Source organism: Panthera onca, chromosome C1 (assembly GCF_046562875.1).
Source record: "Panthera onca isolate mPanOnc1 chromosome C1, mPanOnc1 haplotype 2, whole genome shotgun sequence".
NCBI lineage: Eukaryota > Metazoa > Chordata > Mammalia > Carnivora > Felidae > Panthera > Panthera onca.
This window is the reverse complement of record NC_138346.1, coordinates 6,584,878-6,607,611: the sequence shown is the minus strand read 5'-3', so window position 1 is coordinate 6,607,611 and position 22,734 is coordinate 6,584,878. Positions and strand designations below refer to the sequence as shown.

Below are 22,734 nucleotides of genomic sequence, written 5' to 3'. Positions count from 1 at the left end.
AGGAATCTCAATAGCAGAGGGATCTTCTGGTAGATTACTTTATAAACATGAAGGAAAATTGTGGAAAATAATACTTCCAAAGATTTTTCTGATGGTATGGAAAATATTTGCAGTTTTATATTTTTTAAATTTTTTTTTTTTTTCAACGTTTATTTTATTTTTGGGACAGAGAGAGACAGAGCATGAACGGGGGAGGGACAGAGAATATTTGCAGTTTTAAATAAAAAATTATGAAAGCTACGTAAATTAATCTGTGTGCCTAGGAAAGACAGAAGTTCCCTAAAGTCTTGATGGTGCTGACCACTGAGTTGTAGAATTAAGCATGATTTTCATTTTTCTTGCACTTTATCCTGCATTTTCCATGTTTCCTACAGTGAGTGTGTATTATTTTTAAATACTCAAATTATAGCACTAGTTTGTATTCCTTTTATGTGTCTGTTAATGATAATCTCTGGTGATCCAACGCATAGGATCTTGTGGTCGACTTCTTTGTTTCTTTTCTGTCTTCCCTGAAAAAGAGTGTTTGGTCTTCTGTGGAAGTTGTTTACAATAACTTTGTTGACCGGATCTTCCTTTGTGGTCTCTATTCGTGGCTTACAACCCACCCCCCCCCCCCCCCTTCCTAGTAGACGGGCTATACCAGGACCCGGACTTAGCTGGTCTGAAACAATACCACATTTCACAAACACTGAAGTTTTATATATTTTGAGGATCTCTTTTGGGCTTTTTCTCATTTTCCATCAGCTGTTTTTTCTTTTTTCTGGAGTCAGTGCTACACTTTCCAAAGTATTGTTGCAATACACATGTATGAAAAAAGAGCTCATGCCTCTCCTTATTCTTGGTATTTAAACTTTAAAATCCCTTTGTCAGGCGTGCCTGGGTGGCTCAGTTGGTTGAGTGTCTGACTTTGGCTCAGGTCGTGATCTCACGGCTCTCGTGAGTTCGAGCCCTGCATCGGGCTCTGTGCTGATAGCTCAGAGCCTGGATCCTGCTTCGGATTCTGTGTCTCTCTCTCTCTCTGCCCCTAACCCACTCACATTCTGTCTCTGTCTCTCTCTAAAATAAATAAACATTAAAAAGTTTAAAAAAAGAATAAATAAAATCCCTTTGTCAAAGCACAACCACAAAGACAAACCACGAGGCAAAACAACACAATAAAATTTCATACTCACTGAGTGGGAATCATGTTAAAACCTATAATCTGATGCAGGAAAATTTAAATTGTTGTAATATCGAGTCTCCTTCCAATGATAGGATATCTCTCAGTTTCTGCAAGTCTGTGTCTTTGAGGAAAGTTTTACACTTTTCCTCATTAAGACCTACATATTTCTTCTTAATGTTATTTCTAGTGATTATGTATTTTTGTTATTATTGTGAATGAGGTCCTCATTCAATGTAATTTTGGAGGCCGTTTTTTATATAAAAAGGGATTTATTTGTTGTTTTGAATCAAATGTTTTATGAATTCTTTTTTTTTCAGTAGATTCTGAGTGTTCTTTGTTTGCGACTATATTACTGATAAAAGTGTTACTTCTAAATGCAACTCTTCCATTTAATTATATCTTGCATTTTTTGCTTGTATTGATGCCTGGGCTAAAATGTCCAGTGTGATGTTAAATACCAATGATCATAGCAAGTATCCCGATGGGCATTCAAAATACCTGGTGTCATGCTGGTAGGAACGAGGCTAGTATTTTCACCAGTAAATAGGATTTGGTGAAAGCTTCAATATACATGTATTTTCAGAAAGTATCATAAGGCATCATCCTTTTATTTCCAGTTTATAACTTTTTTTAACATTTATTTTTGAGAGACAGAGCGAGACAGGGCATGAGTGGGGAAGGGGCAGAGAGAGAGGGAGACAGAATCCGAAGCAGGCTCCAGGCTCTGAGCTGTCAGCACAGAGCCCGACGCGGGGCACGAACTCAAAGACCGCAAGATCATGACCTGAGCCGAAGTCAGTCACCCGACCAACTGAGCCACCCAGGTGCCCCTCCAGTTTATAATTTTTTTAATCCAGAGTGAATGTTGGGTACAAAGTGTCTTTTTGCATCTATTGGGTTGGAATTTTCCCCTTGAAGCCATAATCTAATGGACTTAATCTTAGAAACAATGCTAATTTTTCCTTAATAATCTTAACTGGGTTTAATCATCCAGTGCTTTGTTAGGAGTTTGGTATCCTTATTCATTAGAGAGTGTGGTCTTTGGCTTTTCCTTGTGTGATTCTTCCCTTGTTGAGGTTTTGGAATTAGTGTTATGTTCTGGAAGAATATAAATGGAATAGAAATGATTTGTTCCAGGAAAGTTTACAGGGCTCCCCTGTCAAGTGCCCAGAGCCCTGTCTTGCAAATATTATCCCATTTGTCATTTCCAGGACTCTCCTTGATTGGAGCTCCTGACTGGGCCAGGACCACCTTCAGAGGAGAACTGTAATATTTGGATTTTGTTTTCATTCTTCTTTTGTTCTGATTGAATACATATGGCGTTACTAGGCAGTAACCTTCCTCTCCCTATTGAATCATCCCTTATAAACTTTGCTTATATTCTTGGAGTTCAGATTGAACGTCTTTCTTTTTTTTTTTAAGAGACAAAGTGACGGAGAGCAAGAGAGAGAGAGAGAGTGAGAGTGCATGTGTGTGAGTAGAGGAGGGGCAGAGGGAGAGGGAGAGAGAATCCTAAGCAGGCTCCACGCCAGCTCAGAGCTTGACGTGGGTTTCCTTCTCACAACCATGAGATCATGACCTGAGCTGAAATCAAGAGCTGGACGCTTAACTGACTGAGCCCCCCGGGCGCCCCAAGATTGAACATCTTTTAATGCAACCCTAATACTCTAAGAACCAAACACCTTCGAATGGAACATGAAGGTCAGAAATTCCTTTCTTCATGCTACCCCAGCACTTGTTTATTGTATGGAATTAAGTGTTAGGACAAAATATCTCTTTAATTGCCTCATTTTTTTGGCCTTGTAACTATGGGCTTCTAAAGAGCAAAGACTCCATCTTGTTTCAATTTCTACTCCATAGACCCTGGCAAAGGTCTTGGCATGTGATAGATTCCAGACAAATATCTATGTGTGTATATCAATGTCTACCTGTATCCCCCCCCACACACATATAAGTAGTGTATGTATGTGTGCATGTGTAGATACATACACACACTCACAGATTTCTGTGTGTGTATCTGGATACAAACACACACACACAGAAGCACACACACACTTCCTGGAATGCTATCAGTTTCAATGACTTTACACAAATGAGCACAGGTCAACGGAACAAGAACTAGATTGGAAATGTGATCCTTACACGGTCACTGGCCATTTATGTGACAGCGAGTAAGTGACCCCGCCATTTTGAACCCTCATTTCTTCATGTTTAAAACGAAGCCCTGTTCCATAAGATCTCCAAGACCCTTCTGCATTTAGGACTCTGGGAGGAGACATCAGTATAGTTGAACCTGAAGGGTTAGCCTTAATATTGACATATAAAAATGCTATCCTGCATCTTGGGCCACAAATCTCAAAGAGAAGTTTCTCTGTACTTTTCAGGGATATTTTTCAGCTCAGTACATAATGGATGACTTCAAGAGAGACCCTCTGTATATCCTGGACAACAATCACACCCATCTGTTACTCGTGGACAATGGCTGCCACGGACATCCTACGGTTGAGGCAAAACTGCGGAATCAGCTGGAGAAGTACATCTCTGAGCGCACTATTCAAGGTCAGGATTTAGAAAGTGGACTTTAAGGGAACAATGCAACAATGGAGCGAAAGCCTTTATTTGCCACATGGAGTGGCAAATTCTCTCTGTCTTCCCACTGCTGAGATGCTGGTGTTGAGATGTGTCCTGTTATGGAACCAGAGTACATCATGATGTAGTAATAGACTCCGTAACAGGGACGCATTGGAGGTGTTCTCAACCTGTTTCCTTTTTCAGTGGGGCACACATGAAGGAAGGCATTTGTATTGGTAATACTCTTTCTGGAGAGAACACATAGTCATGTAAAGTTTTCACCCCTTCAAGAAAGCACAGGATTATGCAGATTAGCGAGAGTGTAATTATCTTAAGGATACACTTGAACCTGGCAAAACTAAATCATTCACAGACGTTAGCCTTTTAAATATCAGTAAGGAATTGCAATACGACCCATGTCATGCTGTTGCTGGCTTGGGCACAGAGACACATCCGTCATGGTCAGTGGGTAGGTAGTCAGTCTGAGATCTGCAGCCATCACCTCACACTCTGTAGTCAGTCTGAGGTCTGAGGCCATCACCTCACACCCTGTAGTCAGTCCGAGGTCTGAGGCCATCACCTCACACCCTGTAGTCAGTCTGAGGTCTGAGGCCATCACCTCACACCCTGTAGTCAGTCTGAGGTCTGAGGCCATCACCTCACACCCTGTAGTCAGTCTGAGGTCTGAGGCCATCACCTCACACCCTGTATTCAGTCTGAGGTCTGAGGCCATCACCTCACACCCTGTAGTCAGTCTGAGGTCTGAGGCCATCACCTCACACCCTGTATTCAGTCTGAGGTCTGAGGCCATCACCTCACACCCTGTAGTCAGTCTGAGGTCTGAGGCCATCACCTCACACCCTGTAGTCAGTCCGAGGTCTGAGGCCATCACCTCACACCCTGTAGTCAGTCCGAGGTCTGAGGCCATCACCTCACACCCTGTAGTCAGTCCGAGGTCTGCGGCCATCACCTCACACCCTGTAGTCAGTCCGAGGTCTGCGGCCATCACCTCACACCCTGTAGTCAGTCTGAGGTCTGCGGCCATCACCTCACACCCTGTAGTCAGTCTGAGGTCTGAGGCCATCACCTCACACCCTGTAGTCAGTCTGAGGTCTGAGGCCATCACCTCACACCCTGTAGTCAGTCCGAGGTCTGAGGCCATCACCTCACACCCTGTAGTCAGTCCGAGGTCTGAGGCCATCACCTCACACCCTGTAGTCAGTCCGAGGTCTGAGGCCATCACCTCACACCCTGTAGTCAGTCCGAGGTCTGAGGCCATCACCTCACACCCTGTAGTCAGTCTGAGGTCTGAGGCCATCACCTCACACCCTGTAGTCAGTCTGAGGTATGCAGCCATCACCTCACACCCTATAGTCAGTCTGAGGTATGCAGCCATCACCTCACACCCTGGGCTCATGGAGCAGAAGCTCCTGGTCTACCTCTTCTTGAAGTAGATGAGTGCTTCTAATGAGTACGTTTTACATTTCATGTCTTACAGATTCCAACTACGGTGGCAAGATCCCCATTGTGTGTTTTGCCCAAGGAGGTGGCAAAGAGACTTTGAAAGTGAGTCTTGGTTTGGTTTTCTAGAAGATTGATCAACAAGCGAACCCAGCAAATTTGCATTTTCAGGGCTTTGGGGCTTGTGTGGTCAATTTCTTTTACTACAGCAAGTAGGTAGTATTCTCTTAGCCACACAATGTTCTCTAATATTCCAGAGGAGGCTTTGGAAGAACATGAATAGCCTGTATACCTAATGTTGGCTTTGGCCATCAGCCCACCAAGGAGAAGGGTTGACATTAACTCCTAAGACAGATCATAAGCAGCATGTATGTTGGAAAACCATGGTTACCCCATGTGCGTGGAGATGGGCTGTGATCATAAATACAGGTGGCCCCCAGATCAGGATTCCCAGACCCACCAAAAACCCATCCAAATGCTTCCTGGGCCTGCAAAGACTCCACCCACAAGAAGGAATCCCAAACCCTAAGTGACTGAGATCACAGAAACTTCCTGAACAATTCTACACTTCCAAGTTGAGGAATCAAGCAGGAATTCTGCTTCCCACCCCATCTGTGCAGACTTTGATCTTACTGAGAGCATCTTGCCGGCAGCCAGGTATCTGCTTGACTTTAGAATGTATCAGTGTTACCGCATTTTTGCTGGTGTCTCAAGGCAGGCACGTCGTGCTGAAGATTCCTAGTTTTAGGAATAGGACTTCACAAGAAAGTGATTTTCAACTCCTCTTTTTAATTAATTTCACATTGATTTGCCTGCCCCCTCATTTTCCAAACTATTCTGTGTAGATACTACGATTCTTTATCTTCCACTTCCCTCCCAGAGCCTCCTCCCGGAGTTACAAGTAATTCCTGGCCAAGTTGTTTGGAATCGTAACCTAGCACTTCTCTTTGTTTATGTAACAATGGCCTTCTCATTCATTCATTCATTCATTCATGTGTATTTATTGAGCACCTGCTGTAAGATCTGCTACTGAGACCATTGGTAAATGAAAATTTTTCAGGGAAAGCCTTATCAGGGAAACAAACGATTCTCTTTCAATATGAAACTCTCAGTAGGTGACATACACTCGCTTTAAGAGCAGAAGAGGAAGAGAGGAAGAGAAAGTAATTGAAAGATGGTTATGTTTGTTATCTCTCTCTCAAATTTTAGATTTGAAATTCTGATTTCCAGAGGGCCACTACAGTTCCATGGCATTTTCCCCGAGCACCTGTGTAGCCAGTAACTGTGCCCAGAACAGGGGACAAGACAGAGGAGGGACAGCTCCCTGTCTGATCACCCCACTCCGGCCCCAGCATGCGGATACCTGCCCGCAGGGCAGGTAGTGGGGTGCAGAGCTGGGAACACCCTTGTGTCTGCCCCAATGAGGCACCACACGCTCCATGGGTGATATGTTCTCCATGAAGGCATTCAGTGTCTCCTAAAGGTTGGGGACTCAAAGTTTCTTCTGGGCATATATATCACTTTATCTTGCCATCAAGTGAATTAAGACTCTGAAGAACGATTCCTCTCTGCCAGCCTCTGTGGAAATAAAAGTGTGATGCATATTTATATAAGAAACAAATTTAATTTTATTCTCTTTTTGTAAAAGGGGCAAGGAAAATGATTTGGGAATTCTAAGGGAAATGGGTGTCAACATAATAGAAAATATGTAGCTGCTTGAAGGTATTTTCATACCTCGTGAGTATGAATATTTTTAACCTATGTCACATAAGCTGTCAGTGATAATATTGAATACCGTTTTAGAAGTTGTCATGCAAATCTATGATGTCAGGAGTTGAAATGATCAATTTTGTAGGTAGAGATATTTTAAAGCACTTATTATGGAGAACTTAAGCTCGTCACGCGTGTCCTTATTATGAGGTTTGGTATTAGCACAGGGTGTAATACACCTGGCCCATATTTCTCATTCATAAACAGTTGCAAACATTTGGTTTGCTTCTGATTGAAATAAAACCCCAAAGGAGGGGCGCCTGGGTGGCTTGGCCAATTAAGCATCTGACTTTGGCTCAGGTCACGATCTCACAGTGTGTGGGTTGTAGCTCCACGTTGGGCTCTGGGCTGACAGCTCAGAGCCTGTAGCCTGCTTTGGATTCTGTGTCTCCTTCTCTCTCTACCCATCCATGCCTTGCGCTCTGTCTCTGTCTCTCAAAATAAAAAAAAAAACAGAAAAAACAGAGGAAAATGTGCAGAGACGTGTCAAGGTGTCTGGTTGACCACCTTGGTCCCGAGTGCGTTGTGTTGGCCATCAGTGTGTCTTTCTTCTGGCCGACTCTGTCTCCCCTCTCCTAGGCCATCAACACTTCCATCAAGAGTAAAATCCCCTGCGTGGTGGTGGAAGGCTCAGGGCAGATTGCGGACGTGATCGCGAGCCTGGTGGAGGTGGAGGATGTGCTGACGTCATCCGTGGTCAAGGAGAAGTTGGTGCGCTTCTTACCCCGCACGGTGTCCCGGCTGCCTGAGGAAGAGACCGAGAGTTGGATCAAATGGGTGAGCTTTAGGGGGACTTCTGGGTGCCGAGAAAAAGGCAGCTAAGTTCTTGGGGAGGGAGGAAGCCTTACGTGCCCGACTCCGCTAGAGCTGCATTATTTTATCTATTCTCAGTGACACTGAAGTGATACTCTGGCCCAAACCAGGTTTCTCGCTGGAAATTGAAGGTCGCGTAGGTTAGATGATTTCCAAGTCTCTGTACCTGGTAAGGGTAGCATATGGGGTTCAAAGTCAAGTCTGTTTGCAAAGCTGGTAATCCTTTTACGCCCTGACTTCACCACATGTTTAGCTTCCGAATTTTGTGTGTATCAGTGGAGGGGAGGCAAGAAATCCCAAGCAATGATGTTTTAGAAATTCACCGGAGGAGTTGTTACTATGGAATGATTGCCTTTCTAAATTAATTGGCCTGTGATTCCATTCAGAATCTCTTGCCCTTCTTATCAGATCGTGTAAGAAACGTACTTACCGGAATATCTATTACACTTCTTATCGCTAAGCCTATAAAAGTATTTTAACATAATGCCATGCCTCCTCACTTTTCCGTCTGTTTCATGACTGCTGTTGACCGGAACTGGCTTCCATTTTCTTGATCGCTCAGTTCATGAGAAAGCTCATGTTAATATTAGTGGGTGAATTCACCTCAACTCATTCCAGAATGGCCTTCGATGTTTAGATAGTTTTAGGAGCACAGGCTACCACTTGGGAATTTATCCATAAAGGAAAAAAAAAAAAAACAGGCTATAGGCAATGAGCAGGTGATTTTAGTCATAGAGCCCATTTTGTCATGAGAGTTCAAGGTTGGATTTAGTATAAAAAATATTCCTTAACTACATTGGTATTTCAACAGTAGTTAGTTGTGAAAGCATCTCAAAATACCAAACACGGCAAGCTGAAATCCTGGAATAGTGCAGATAATCTTGTTCATGGTAGCCTCTGCCATTATTTAAGGTAAGCCTAGACAAACCAAAGCCTTGTAAATAATGAGAAAAATCAACCCAGGCTTCTAGGCTGCTTGGTACTCTGTGGTAAAGTAACACACAGTGGGACCCTACTGGTCTTCTTTAATTTCATATGAGTGGGCACTTAGCTGAAATAATCAGGAAGCAAGTCCTTTCTGTATTAAGTCTTATTACCTGAAATCCAGAACTGAAAAACACAGATGCATCTTCTTCCAGAGTCGGTGTTGGTGTGGAATGGCATCCTGACCCACAAATTCTTGTATGATATTCCTCCTTGAATTATTGCCTTTCCCCGATTTTATTAAAAAGGTAAAGCTGGTGGTTTTCTATAAAAGTTTGTGCTGGGATTTTCTTGTGTCTTGGCCCAAGTCCAGTTGAGAGACAGACACAAGAATCGGGTGGATAGACGTTAAATTTTATCAGCTTCATTGATGATGAAGGCAAGGTTGACAGATGTGGCTTGGGGTGCAGCCATAATGGGCTGTCTTGTGCTGAGCCCCGGAAAGAGACAGATGAGCCCACCTAGACGGAGGTGGCCCTGGATAGCTTCTGCGTCTCCCAGGCTAGGTGTGTGGCTGAGGGCAGACAAGAGCACGGGCACTCTGCCAGGAGCAGATCCCAGTGGAGACACAGGAAAGGGCTGGCCAGGCAAGGTGAAAGTCACCAATCAGATATGTCACTCTCTTAACCTGAGTAGGAGTAAGTGAAGGGGTAGAGAGTATCACAGGACCTAATTTGGATAGAGCTTGCTCTGCATAGAAATACACGGGTAGGGAAAAGGAGGCCTCCCTCCCCGAGTGGTTGTACATTTTTGATTGTCCACGTGTTGAAACCTAAATGGTCTGAGTCGATTCCAAACATATCAGCAGAGCAATCCCAGAGTATGCATATCAACGGCGACATTGTATGTTGAGCGCTGTACTCAAGGTGCTTTCCCTGGGTGGAAGGAAGAAATTCAGTGGTTGGGTCAAGGATACCCACAGAGGAAGGAATCGACAACTCTTAGCTTCCCACCAGCGATGGCCCTGGGTCCTCTCCAGTGACTTTCCTTCTATTCCTCATGCAACTTTTCTTCTGGAGTCTGAGCCATGTCATGGCCAAAGAACAGAGGCCATCTAACAGGTCCCCCACTCTTGACAAAGGATTTTGATTTCTGCTTTAAGAAAATCTGTCACAGGAATTCTGAAACAGGCTAAAAATCAGACACATTTCACTTATCCTGTCTGGGATTCATACCTCATTCGTATTCATATCTAATATGCTAATGATCTATCATAGTTCTAATCATGTCAGAAGACATCCGTCAATAATACAAAATTAGTCTGGCATTTTAATTATGCACTTATATAAAGTTTTGCAATTGGTACAGGTTTCCCAAAAGACCACGGAGTGGAATTATCGATTAATGAATGCATACATCCAGTCAGATATTAGTTGAGCAACCCCGCAGGCTAATTGGGGGTGACCTTACTGATCTTGTGGACAGCCAACCCCCAAATCTGCACTCATGGTTTCCTGACCTTTCCTGGAGACCCAGGGCACCTCTTCCCTACGATCATGCTTTCTCCTTCTACCAGTTCAACCAGAGTTATCCCCCTGTGCCCACTCCTCACCTTCTCGAGAAGTTGACTCTCCATAGTGTCCCAATCTATCAAGCAGTCTAGGTACCATTCATTCATTGATTTCAAACTCATCTACTCATTTATGCAGTTGATATTTATTGAATGTATACCAGGTGCCAGGTTCTGGAATAGGCACTTCAGGAAGAACAGGATACCCAGCAGGAAGAGCCCTCGTCCGCATGGAGAGAACAGAAATTGGAAAAAAGTTTAGGTTGAGTGATTACAGTGTATGAAGTTGAACTGAAATGGGTGTTCTTAAGAAAGGTTACGTGGATTTGTAAGGGCACGAGCCAAGGGAGCCTGGCCTGGTATGAAAGGGGAAGGCTTCTCAGAGGAGGTGATATGGAAGCTGTGATCTGAAGGCTAGGTAGTTAGCGGGGTGAGGACTGGGATTGGAACGGCTAAAACAGCATGTGCAAAGGTCCTGAGGTGCAGGGCAAACATGGCCTACCCCAAGGACCTACAATATGGCAGCGAGGGCGGAAGCTGGAAAGCTTACCAAGGACCAAGCCAGGCAGCTTCTTGAACACCGTTTCAAACTTTGGGCCTTGTTCAAGTGCGATGGGAAGTCCCCGAAAGGTCGAATTGTGATGGGTTGTGGGCAGGAAAGTGCACACTGGCTGCGGTGGGGGGACAGGACTGGAGGAGGTAAGAGGGAGGTGTCGGGAGGGGCCCAGGTAAGATTCCCTGCAGCCGTCCCTGGGCCCTGTCAGTTTGCTCTGTGTCCATATTCACATATTCCTTCTTCCTTTTCCTTTTGAAAGAAAAGATGTCTCCCCCCCACTTGTGCCCCCAGAATCGTGGGACCTGGACCCCTTCCACCTGTGATTTCTAGCTGGACCTTTCCTTCTGAGGCAAGGACTGCCTGTGTGGCGAGAGGCCCCTTCCCTTCACCCCACCCCCTCCCGGCCTGTCCGTCGGGCTGCCCACCCTGGAAGTGTCAGGCAGTTTTCCTTTATTTCCTGGTCACCCCTTGATCTGAGCCTCTGAACCCCAGCACGGCCTTCCCAGGAGACCGCGGGCTGAACGGTCACCCCCTAACGTCCAAATCCAAGGCCCTGCCTGCCCCACAGCTTTCAACCTCCCGACCTGGCCCGAGACCCCCCTCCCCCGGTCCACGTGACGCTCTGCCGCTCCACATCGTCATTTCCAGACGTTGCTGGGCCCCCATCCCCAGCCCGGAGCTCAGTAAACCCTACCGGCTTCCTCCGCTGGGGGAGCTCTGCCTCATCAAGCTCCGGCCAAGCTCGCCAGCGCCTGAAGCCCTGGGATCGGGTTTTAACATAAAACATTACGGACAAATCACAAAGGATAACAGCAAATTCCTTCTCTCTTTCTCCAGTCACCAAGTCTTCTTGGCTGTTGTGCACATTGGACTTTAGCTTCCCGTGGGTGAAGGCCTTATGACCGCACTTGGTTTCTGCGGCTTAAAAAAATTTTTTTTTAGGTTTATTTATTTATTTTGAGAGAGAGAGAGAGAGAGAGAGAGAGCAGGGGAGGGGCAGAGAGAGAGAGAGAGAGACAGAGAGCAGGGGAGGGGCAGAGAGAGAGAGAGAGAGAGAGCAGGGGAGGGGCAGAGAGAGAGAGAGAGAGAGAGAGAGAGAGAGAGAGAGAATCCCAAGCAGGTTCCATGCTGTCAGCACAGGGCCCGACATTGGGCTCCAACTCACGGACCGTGAGATCACGACCTGAGCAGAAATCAAGAGCTGGATGCTGAAGTGACTGAGCCGCCCAGGCGCCTTGGTTTCTGTGGCTTCTGTCACTCTTTCCTCATTTATTTGCTCATTCAACAATTGAGTGCCTACCGCGTGCCAGGCTTTGTGACGTGCACACGCTCGTGCGTGCACACACACACACACACACACACACACACACACTCACCCCTAGTCCCTTGAGTCTCAGCTCTTTGCTGGGGGCTGTTTCACACGTGTGCCCTTGTACAACCAGTGCTCTGTTTTCGTCGTGGTTAAGGGCTCATTATTCCAGTTCAGAGGTTGGACGCTCCGGGTACAGACGCCCTACAGGGAGGGAAGGAGATTGGGAACGCCCTCTACGTGGTGTTTAAAAACAAAATGGAATAAAAGGGTCTTCACCAAAAGAGAGAAGCTTATGTGCTCCTTATGTCTGAAAGCAGTTGCCTGATGACAGTGCTCTTTAAATCTTGCCAGCTCAAAGAAATTCTCGAAAGTTCTCACCTGTTAACAGTTATTAAAATGGAAGAAGCTGGGGATGAAATTGTGAGCAACGCTATTTCCTACGCTTTGTACAAAGGTGAGTAAAAGTAGCTCCTCAAGTTTCAGCTTTGTGTTGCTTCCTGCGGCTTCTCATGGCCTGTGCTTATTTATTCAAACAGCTCTATTGAAATATAATCTTGCACTTAAGTTTGGTTATCATAGATCGGAAGCTAGAGTAACTATTATTGGCCTGCTGCGTTAAATCTCCTTGGTTGAATGCATTTAATAGAACAAGAATTTTTATGTCGTTAAAATACCGGTCGAATATGATCCCAGCACTCTCCAAAGAGCTGTCTGTGACCGTGGGTTAAGATTTTCATCTGGGTCTCAGGAGTTGATAGAAGCTGAGGGGCTTTGTCCTAGGGCTCCCCGTGTACTCAGATGCACACACACTTCACACACATGAGAAAATTTGCATCCAGTTTCAGGAATTTACACACCTCCTGAAGCTTATGGATGAACCTGTTTTAAAATTCTCATCCGTGATCTTTGCCATCTTAGAATTCCATCGAGGTGGTATTACCCACAGTAAAGCAATCGTTGGCAAACACCATGTAGAGTTGAGCCAGCTGAGTAAGAGATGTGAGGTATGCAGAGTAGGGTAAGGCACTAGGAAGTGTGATTTAAGCATTAACCATTTATTAGCATTATTCTTGCTGTGTTTGCCAGAAAATTGGCTGTTTCAGTGTATTTATTAACATGGGATTATATTTGTAGAGATACATAGATACAGAATATATTAGCTCTGGAAAAGACAATGAGAACATTGTTATACTACGGCTCATTATTTCATAGATTTAGATATAATTTAAGTCAGACAGGGTCCTTGAAATGTAACATTTATGGAGTCTGAATCTGTGGAAAACATCAGCATAGCATACACTGTTAGGATATGAAATGGAGAGATATTAACGTTTGAACTGATCTTCATTATATACTTTAGGACATACAGAATATGGACAAGAGTGAATACCATAGAGAATGTGGCTAAGAAATGACAATTCTGAGTGTCAGATTCTAAGAGAACATGCTTTAGAATCTCCTTTATAAATGGCTCTGATCATTGGCTGCGTGGCCAATTCTGACTCTCTTTTTTCTGGGGCGTCGATTTCCTTCCCTGTCCTCCTACAGCCTTTAGCACCAATGAACAAGATAAGGATAACTGGAACGGGCAGCTGAAGCTTCTCCTGGAATGGAACCAGCTGGACCTAGCCAGTGATGAGATTTTCACCAATGACCGCCGATGGGAGGTAACAGAAGCCCTTCCGGGTTATGCCCGTGTCAGGTCGGGCCAATTCAGACAAGGTCTTCAATACCAAATCTCATAAAGCACTGTTCCACTTCGGTGCCAACCTTTACTTCCCTCATCTGTGGTTTTGGACAACCCCGTTGACTTAGTAGCATGGTTGTCGAGAGATAGTAAAAACAGAAGCACCTACTGTAGGAAAGAATCAAACCACTACCGCCATTCAGAGTTTCCAGCCTGCGGTCACGATGCGAGATGTGCTTCTCCAGTTGGGTGCGGTGGGACAGACACCGTCCTAGGCGCAGACCGGGAGACGTACGGGGACACTATGGACAAGATGATTGGAAGGGGTTTATCAGAAGGAGCTCGACTAAAAATCGAGAAAACAGTACTCATTTTGCACCGTGTCCCAACTGCCCAGCCAGTCTCTGGTAAGAGACTTGTCAGCAGTGAGATGCGTATGGGAAAAATAGAACAGCTTGTTTGAAGACCCACAGTGAATGTCTTGGGAGCGAGGGACTCCGGACTCCCAGCCAGACAAGCACCTCCAATATGGAAGTGGTATGTCTGTTAAAAACTGTATTTTTTTTTCCCCCCAGTGGACTGATTCTTCTCACTGGTAATTTGATCAGAGTTGTAGGACTGCGTTTTTTTTTTTTTTAGCAGTGTCCTCTGGTGTCCTACTCAAGTTAAATCAGCCTTAGGAGCTTTGTTTGGTAGACCCAAGTCCCCCTTGGGTCTGCAAGGCCATGTGCTACTTTGCTTTTGGCTCCTCTGGATTAACCTAAGTCATCAGTTGGTGGGCAGTGAGAATTCACTGAATCGTATACGCGTACACGTGGCGGGGAAGGTTCGTGTATTTCTTAACGTCCATCGTGTGCAGTCAGGCTCAGAAAACGTTTTTAAGGCGTTGCTATACAATCGAAGACAAAGACTTGATCTATATTATATTAACACGTTATCAGGTTTCATAATGTGATGCAAATGAAGTAATGGCTTATGGGTTTTTAAATTATTCATTCCTTCGGCACATGTTCACTTATGTTTGGTCTTTGCAGCATAATGAGCCCTAGTGCATGATGCAAGGCTTTAATAAGTTGAGAGAAGGTAGAATTATAAGCAGATCTAGTTAGGTGATTTGTAAACTAATCCCTGTGTGTGAAATGTTCTATTTGTGTAAGGTCAGACGGTGCAAATAAACATAAACTTAGGCATATAGCAGACGGTACGTTCAATTTTATGGACTCACTAAAGATAGTTAAGGGTGAAGGGCATAATGGTTATGAGAATGGACCCTAGAGGCAGCCCAGCTGTGTGACTTAACTCTGCAAATCTCTTGACCTCTCTGTGCCTCAGTTTCCCCACAGGTGGTGCGTTGGTGTCAGCTGATGCTGACTTGGAAGAACTGACCGCTAAAGTTTTAGACATTTTGTGTCATTTGTGTCACTTGTTAAGTACAGTCATTATTAAAAATTGCATAAACTCAGAATTAAATGTTTTTAAATTAAAAACAGGCAGTAAGGGGCGCCTGGGTGGCTCCGTCGGTTGGGCGTCCAACTTCGGCTCAGGTCGTGATCTCGTGGTTCGTGGGTTCGAGCCCCGCGTCGGGCTCTGTGCTGATGGCTCAGAGCCCGGAGCCTGCTTCGGATTCCGTGTCTCCCTCTCTCTCCGCCCCTCCCCCGCTCATGCTCTGCCTCTCTCTGTCTCTCAAAAATGAATAAATGTTAAAAAAAAAACTTTAAAGAAAACCCAAAGGCAATAAATAATCAAGACTCATCACTTGAGCATTATTTGACTGCATTTCTACCACCTGTGCTCTGGAGGTTGATCACATCTGCCGTCTCCTCATGCTGGAAATTCGAGACAGTGATGTGCCTCTTCTCCTCTGCTCCCAATTCTGCGTTCAGTGAGACCACACTGGTGCCTGGAAATCGGGCACAGTGGGAGCACTGACACCACAGGAATTGAAAACGACCACAAATGAGCGCCTGCTTCCCCCACAGAGATGCGATTGGCAGACATTTACCAGCACAGCACCCGCCGCTCATCCGTCAACGGAGGTGATAACGATAGCGTCTACCTCATTGGATTCTTACGGCAATGAAATCGGATGATGGTTCTGAAGCACTTAGAACAGTGGCACGTATTAAACACTACATAAGAATCTGTTTAAAAATAAGCAAAAGCCTTTGGCATAATGGTAATGTTGGTGTAACCTTTTACAGCGCACAAAGCAGTCTCGTGGTGTTTGTTTATTTGTCCCTCACACCAACCCATCGCAGGGACGATCTCATTTTGCTGGTTAATAATCCAGGCCTCCGTGGGTACCACAGGATCAAGAGTTACTGATGGGGTTTGGAGGGGCTGCTCTGCCCTCAAGTCTCTGAAAAGACATATATATATTTAAAAAATTTTTTCAACGCTTATTTATTTTTGAGAGACAAAGAGAGAGAGAGAGAGAGAGAGAGAGAGAGAGAGAGAATGAGCCAGCCAGGGAGGGGCAGAGAGAGGAGGACATAGAATCCGAAACAGGCCCCACATTCTGAGCTGTCAGCACAGAGCCTGACGCAGGGCTCGAACCCACAAACCATGAGATCATGACCTGAGCTGAAGTTGGACGTTTAACCGACTGAGCCACCCACACGCCCCTGTAAAGATCTTGACCTGTGTTAGCTGGTTTCATCCCTGCAAACACCTATTGTACAGAAGAGTGAACTGAGGCTCGGAGACACGGCCTTGTTCTAGGTGACCCATCTAGGTAATGGTAGAGACAGGATTTGGAAACAAAGACGTGTCTGACTGCAAAGCTTTTCTCTTTCCTCGTATTCCAGTGGTTCTCAAAGTGTGGTCCCCGGACCAGTGGCAGCGTGGGCATAATCTGGGGACTCGGTAGTTAGCAACACAGATTGTCAGGCTCCATGTCGACTTGCTAAAGCAGAAATTCTAAGATGGTCTCTAGCCACCTGTGTTTCCAGAAGGTGACTCTGACTGAAGTCTGGGGACCCTGTCCTATCAAGCGTGTGACCGAGGGAAAGGCAATGATTAGAAGGATATGGGAAGTGCTGGGCAAAGGAACACGTGCCTTGGGGACAGAGGAGAAGGTGTAGCTGTCTCGTGTTGGCCCGGGGCAGGCCTCCCTTCCCCTTCTTATCCCACCTGGAGCCACATTGTGGGGACTCAGGGGCCACTTGGCAGGTCTGTCTCCAGGCAACGTGTGATCCCCAGAGGCCCAACATGAGACAGAAACAGAAACGGTTAATGCCGCCCTTGGCAGAGGATATTCCCCCAAACTGGGGTCAGAAAAGCATCATGAGGGAAGTGGGCTGGGCAGACAGTAATGAGGAGTGGCCGGGACGTTGGGGACTGGAGTCTCCGGGTCCCCGGGAGCAGCTGTCACTTGGCTCTAGCTGATGGTTCTCCGTGTTGTCAGACTTTCTGGTTTTCACTTCTAAATCTGGATTTTAGTGCTGGAAATGTGTGGATATGTTTTTTTTTTTTTTAATATTTACTTATTTATTTTGAGAGAGAGAGAGAGAGAGACAGCAGGAGTGGAGGAGGGGCAATGAGAGAGGGAGAGAGAGAGAGAGAGAATCCCAAGCAGCCTCCACACTATCCACACTATCAGTGCAGCACCCGATGCGGGGCTTGAGCCCAGAAACCGTGAGATCATGACCCGAGCCAAAGTCAGATGCTCAGCCGACTCAGCCACCCAAGCACCCCGGAAGTGTGTGGGTTTTTAAGAGCCTTCTAAACTGTAACGTTGGCAACAGAATCACATTGTAGGATCTATTCTGGAGGACAGGCGGGACATATCCGGGAGCTACAGTGGCCTGTCATCCACTGGTTTGGGTCTGACGTAAACATGAATTATCTTTAATAAGATTCTCCCTAAGCTCCCATGGGATAGGTTTATCACCGGGCCCAGAGAGTGGGGGTAAAGGTAAATAATGACCAGGTATACTTGTCAAGTGTCCCACAGCCATTGGCCTGGTCATGTGTGGTGTGCTGGGCAACAGGAGGGTTCCAAGGTGCCGGTGGTTGGCTCACAATCAGTGTGTAGTGTAGACTTCAGAGAAACGGTGTGAGCCACACTGCCTCAGAGGACTTCTGCCGTGCCAGGCACCGCGATAAATTCCTGACCGACACCGTCCTCTCTACTCCGCCATAGCAAGAGGCCAAACCACCTGCACACCCACATCCAAGCCCAAGATTCCACCTCGTCGCTTCCCCGTCTGTTTGGGCTATAATCCAATGTTGTATTAGAGCTGAAAAGATAACACGTATTCCCCCAAACAGGATTAAACACAAGCTGAAGGTACTATTACTTGGTGGCTGGAAATGCGATGTGGTTGAGAAAGAAAACGCTTCGTGTTTCCCTCAGTGGCCTCGGGGTCTGAGTCCTTGCTCTGCTTTCTCCGTAGTCTGCTGACCTTCAAGAGGTCATGTTTACGGCTCTCATAAAGGACAGACCCAAGTTCGTCCGTCTCTTCCTGGAGAACGGTTTGAACTTGCGGAAGTTTCTCACCAACGACGTCCTCACCGAGCTCTTCTCCAACCACTTCAGCACCCTTGTGTATCGGAACCTGCAGATTGCCAAGAATTCCTATAATGACGCCCTCCTCACGTTTGTCTGGAAACTGGTAGCTAACTTCCGAAGAGGCTTCCGGAAGGAAGACAGAAACAGCAGGGACGAGATAGACGTAGAGCTTCACGTACGTACCAGGGCGGTTGTCCGCTTTTGCGTCTTTCTTCGAAAAATCTCTCCACCTCCCCCTCTCCCACGTCTCCCCTTGCCACCATAAAGTAGCTAACATGTTGGCGTGGTTAATTTTTGCTACTGCCTTTCCTTAAGATCATGAGTCTACCTGCTGGGTCGTCTGATATCTTGCTGTAAGCTCTGTGCTATATTTCAAATTACTGTCGCAGTTTTTCTTAACTGCAAAGCTCGGTGTGGCACATACTGTCTGAAGGCGTCTAACAAGGAAGAGGGAAAAGTGAATGGCCCCTGTTCATGTCTCAGCCTCTTGGGCATGATGGATTGCCCATGTGAGGGACTGCCAGGTTTTCGTGTGTAGACAGAAGAGGCAGTGATTATTTCCAAAGGGATAATCCAGGTTTTCATCTGGGAGGCTGTTGTCAATGCACCTGAATTCTCTCAGGCCTCTCTCTTCTTGACCACAGGCAGGCTCTGTTTCCAACTGTATGCTCTTTGCCATAGGTTTGCTTGGGGCCCCGTGACTGCCAGCGGTTGGTGTATAAATATCCCAGCTCCCTCCCCATTTGGAGGAGCTAATTCTTTTATTTTTTTTTAATGTTTATTTATTTGTATTTTGAGAGGGACAGAGAGAGCACAGGAGGAGCAAAGAGACAGAGAAAGAGGGAGAGAGAGTCCCAAGCAAGCTTCAAGCTGTCAGCGAAGAGACTCAGGTGGGGCTCAATCTCATGTACTGTGAGATCATGACCCGAGCTGAAATCGAGTCAGATGCTTAACCGACTGAGCTGCCAGGCACCCCTGGAGGAGCTAATTCTGAGTCATGTGTTCTACACTGGCTGCCAGGACTCCCTAGTGGTAGTAATCTCTAGTTACCTACAGTGACAACTTGTTGATAACACACCCTTCTCATTCGTTCTTTCTTTTCCAATCTTATGCCTCACTCTCCTATGGGTTTCCCTGGGATCACTTCTCAGATTGACTACTCGTCTCAAATTCTTGATTGCTTCTGGGGAAACTCAAACGAAGTCATTATCTCCTATAATTCTATGAATTTTGTATGTATATACATGTGCATTGCAAAAATCTCAATGAGCTAGGTGTTTGAAGGAATCAGAAGTGTTCAGAAAGCTTGTTTGGGGGGCCTGGATGGCTCAGTCGGTTAAATGTCCGACTCTTGGTTTTGCTCAGGTCGCGATCTCATGGTTTCATGAGTTCAAGCCCCGAGTCGGGTTCTGTGCTGGCAGCCTGGAACCTGCGTGGGATTCTCTCTTTCTCTCTCTCTCTCTCTCCTTCTCTCTCTTCCCCTGCCCCACTCATGCTCTCAAAATAAATAAATACACTTAAAAACATTTAAAAAAAAGAAAGAAAGCTTCTTTTTGACACTATTTATGTTAAAACCCTCTGCGATATCCGTAATCCTGCCTGAAGCATTTTGGATCTTCGTTAAACCTGTAGGGAAGTTATAGATAGATAGTTATTTTCCATCTGAAAAGTTTCCATTGAGAGATCTGGAATTCTGGAGAGGAGCTGGTGAACGTGTTAGGAATTGGAAGTTTGAATAACACTCCAAAGACAGAAGCGTGGTTTTACGTCATAATAATGGAACTTAAACTGTGGGAAAGTTAGACTTTAGTTTGAGCGACTCTTGTAGATGAGAAACGGATTTCTGTGACGAGAAGGAATGCTTCAGGCTGTCAGAAGCTGTTCGGTTTTTACATTGCTGTCAGACATACTCCTGCCCTTTGTGCTTTTCTGTCTAGTCATACTCCGTCTTTGATGATAGGTAAGAGACTGTCAGATCGTCCTACCCGGTGAGTCGCCGTGATGAAAATCGCACCTCTGTGCTGTTATACTGGATTCATATACTAACATACAGAGCCCTCCAAACATGGGGTGCTCCCCTGGGGCATCCTGGTACCTGCTTCCATTCTTACACCAGCGTATCTACTAAAGGGATCTCCCATTTGTGTGCTGACCACATGTTCTACCTCCTCCCAGGACGTGTCTCCTATAACTCGACACCCCCTGCAAGCACTCTTCATCTGGGCCATTCTTCAGAACAAGAAGGAACTTTCCAAGGTCATTTGGGAGCAGGTAAATGTCTAGGCCCCCTGCCAGATTTACTCCAAATGCATGCTTTGCTGTGGTCGTTCTGACCTCGAAACTCACACGCCTAATCTGAAACGTCACCAACACGACGGAATGTCTTACATCAGGTGAACATGGTTGTGCCTCTGTTTCCGTGGCGACGGAGGGGTGTTTGGGAGGGGAGGTACCTTCCTGGAAGGTAGCTGTGCTGGGTGGGCAACCCAGGAGGCTCTCGCTTCTCCCGTGTGCGCAGGTGCGGGATTGTTTTCTAAGTGGATGCAGTTTTTAAGTTTAGTTTTTAAAATTAATTTCTGCCTTTATGGCATCAGGGATAGGAAGGAGGGCTTGTGTAAATTCTGCTTTGGGAAGCTTGCTGAGATTTGTCCTTGTGGTTTAGCACATAACGGTTTGTGTTCAGTTGCGGAGAAGAGACGTTCTCCGTTATTGGAGCACGAAGATGGATGTTGAGTGCAGAGTGTTAACTCTGCAAGTCTTACTAACCCCATCGTCAGCTCTCCCGGATTCTCAGTCCCCTCTTCCCTTTCAGCTGCTACACGCAGCGTGGCGGCCGGGCCGTTGGGCCTCAGGCCGTCAGTTTCTCTTGGCATTTAGCTTGATATTTTCTTTTTAGATGCCAATTCCACATTCAAGACTGGGAGTGCCTTCAGGGTCGACAGTGTTTTGTGTATATTGCAAATTTGACTTTGAATCACCATGAACCGTTCAGATTTTGCCATTTCCTGCTCTTGCCATGAGTTTGTCCTTGTCTGACGTTAATGTTGACTTGGCCACTTGAAGGGATAAGGAACTAACTAACATTACCCGCCCCTCTGAAAGACCAGGGGCTGCACTCTGGCAGCCCTGGGAGCCAGCAAGCTTCTGAAGACTCTGGCCAAGGTGAAGAATGACATCAATGCGGCAGGGGAGTCCGAGGAGCTGGCCAATGAGTACGAGACCCGTGCAGTTGGTGAGTCTCCGGGAGCGGGGCACCATGGCGGGCGACCGTGTGGCAGGAGGCACGCACGTGCCTGTAGCACCCACAGGTGGCAGAGGTCAACGGCATGTCCAGGCTCCCTTATCTGGCCCGATTTAGGGGCTGCAGACCACACGGTCAGGGGTGTGCATGCTGTGGCCGAAGCCATGGTCCTTTTGGCCCTGGCACTTATTGACTTGTCCAAGGATGGATGCAGGAAATGTGGGCTGTCTCGTCCCACAACCGCCAGGGCCGCGCCCAGGCCAAGTCTAAGAAACTCAGCACCGCAGGGAATTGGGGGGCAGGGGAGGAGTCTTTTTGGATGCTGTCGAGACACTGTGACAGATCTGAGATTTTTATTCGACTTGCAGGTTATCAAGTTAGCCTGCCTGCAACCTACAGATAAGACCCCAAACCCCTGGGTCAGGGACACAGATGGTTTATTGCTAATGGCCAAGGCAGCAGCCAGACCAGAATCTTGGGTCGGTTCCTCGTGCCTTCATTCCCCTGGAGTGACATGATTATGGGCTGCTGTTGCCTATGGTGCAGCTCCCCAAAGTTTAGGAGAGTTGGGGCTTCTACTGGGGCTGCGGGTGACCTTCCCATGCTCCCCTCCAGGGCGCGACTGTTCATTACCTGGAACAGAGAGGCATTGCTAAGCATTGCCCTTCTGGAATGCCTGTCTTCTGTCTGCTGTTCGGTCATTCTTGAACAAAGCAGTGCTTTTTGCTGAGAAGATCCAGATTAGGGCACCTGGGGGCTCAGTCGGTTAAGTGTCCGACTTCGGCTCAGGTCAGGATCTCACAGTCCATGAGTTCAAGCCCTGCGTCGGGCTCTGTGCTGACAGCTTAGAGCCTGGAGCCTGCTTTGGATTCTGTGTCTCCCTCTCTCCCTGCCCCTTCCCAGCTCACGTCTGTCTCTCTCTCTCAAAAATAAATAAACGTTAAAAAAAGAAAAAGAAGGTCCAGACCATGCAGGAACGTGAGCGACCCAGAACAATTGCCTCCCACCGACAGACAGTTTGGACCTGCTTGGTTTTTTCTTCCCGGTTCACTTGAGGGTTTTCAGTTGGCCATGTGGCCCGTCGCAAAACGCACACGTTTGTCCGTTGTCTTAGGTAACGAACAGACTCTCGTGACTTTGGCTTCTCTGTGTTG

General features: G+C 46.4%; 1 protein-coding gene and 1 long non-coding RNA gene across 2 annotated transcripts in view; one reads left to right on the top strand and one right to left on the bottom strand.

Moving 5' to 3' along the window:
- TRPM8 (transient receptor potential cation channel subfamily M member 8) overlaps positions 1-22,734 on the top strand; it is a 98,023-nt gene that overhangs the window by 33,157 nt on the left and 42,132 nt on the right. The window contains exons 7-14 of the mRNA XM_078450757.2: positions 3,547-3,721; positions 5,232-5,299; positions 7,544-7,741; positions 12,491-12,593; positions 13,688-13,806; positions 18,224-18,514; positions 20,515-20,610; positions 21,442-21,571. Of these exons, the coding sequence (XP_078306883.1) occupies positions 3,547-3,721; positions 5,232-5,299; positions 7,544-7,741; positions 12,491-12,593; positions 13,688-13,806; positions 18,224-18,514; positions 20,515-20,610; positions 21,442-21,571 (1,180 nt within the window). The remainder of the gene's footprint in view (positions 1-3,546; positions 3,722-5,231; positions 5,300-7,543; positions 7,742-12,490; positions 12,594-13,687; positions 13,807-18,223; positions 18,515-20,514; positions 20,611-21,441; positions 21,572-22,734) is intronic.
- Positions 3,759-6,105, bottom strand: LOC144617106 (uncharacterized). The gene is made up of 2 exons (XR_013557144.2): positions 5,828-6,105; positions 3,759-4,017 (listed from the first exon to the last, which is right to left on the bottom strand). It is a non-coding gene; the product is annotated as an uncharacterized LOC144617106 (long non-coding RNA).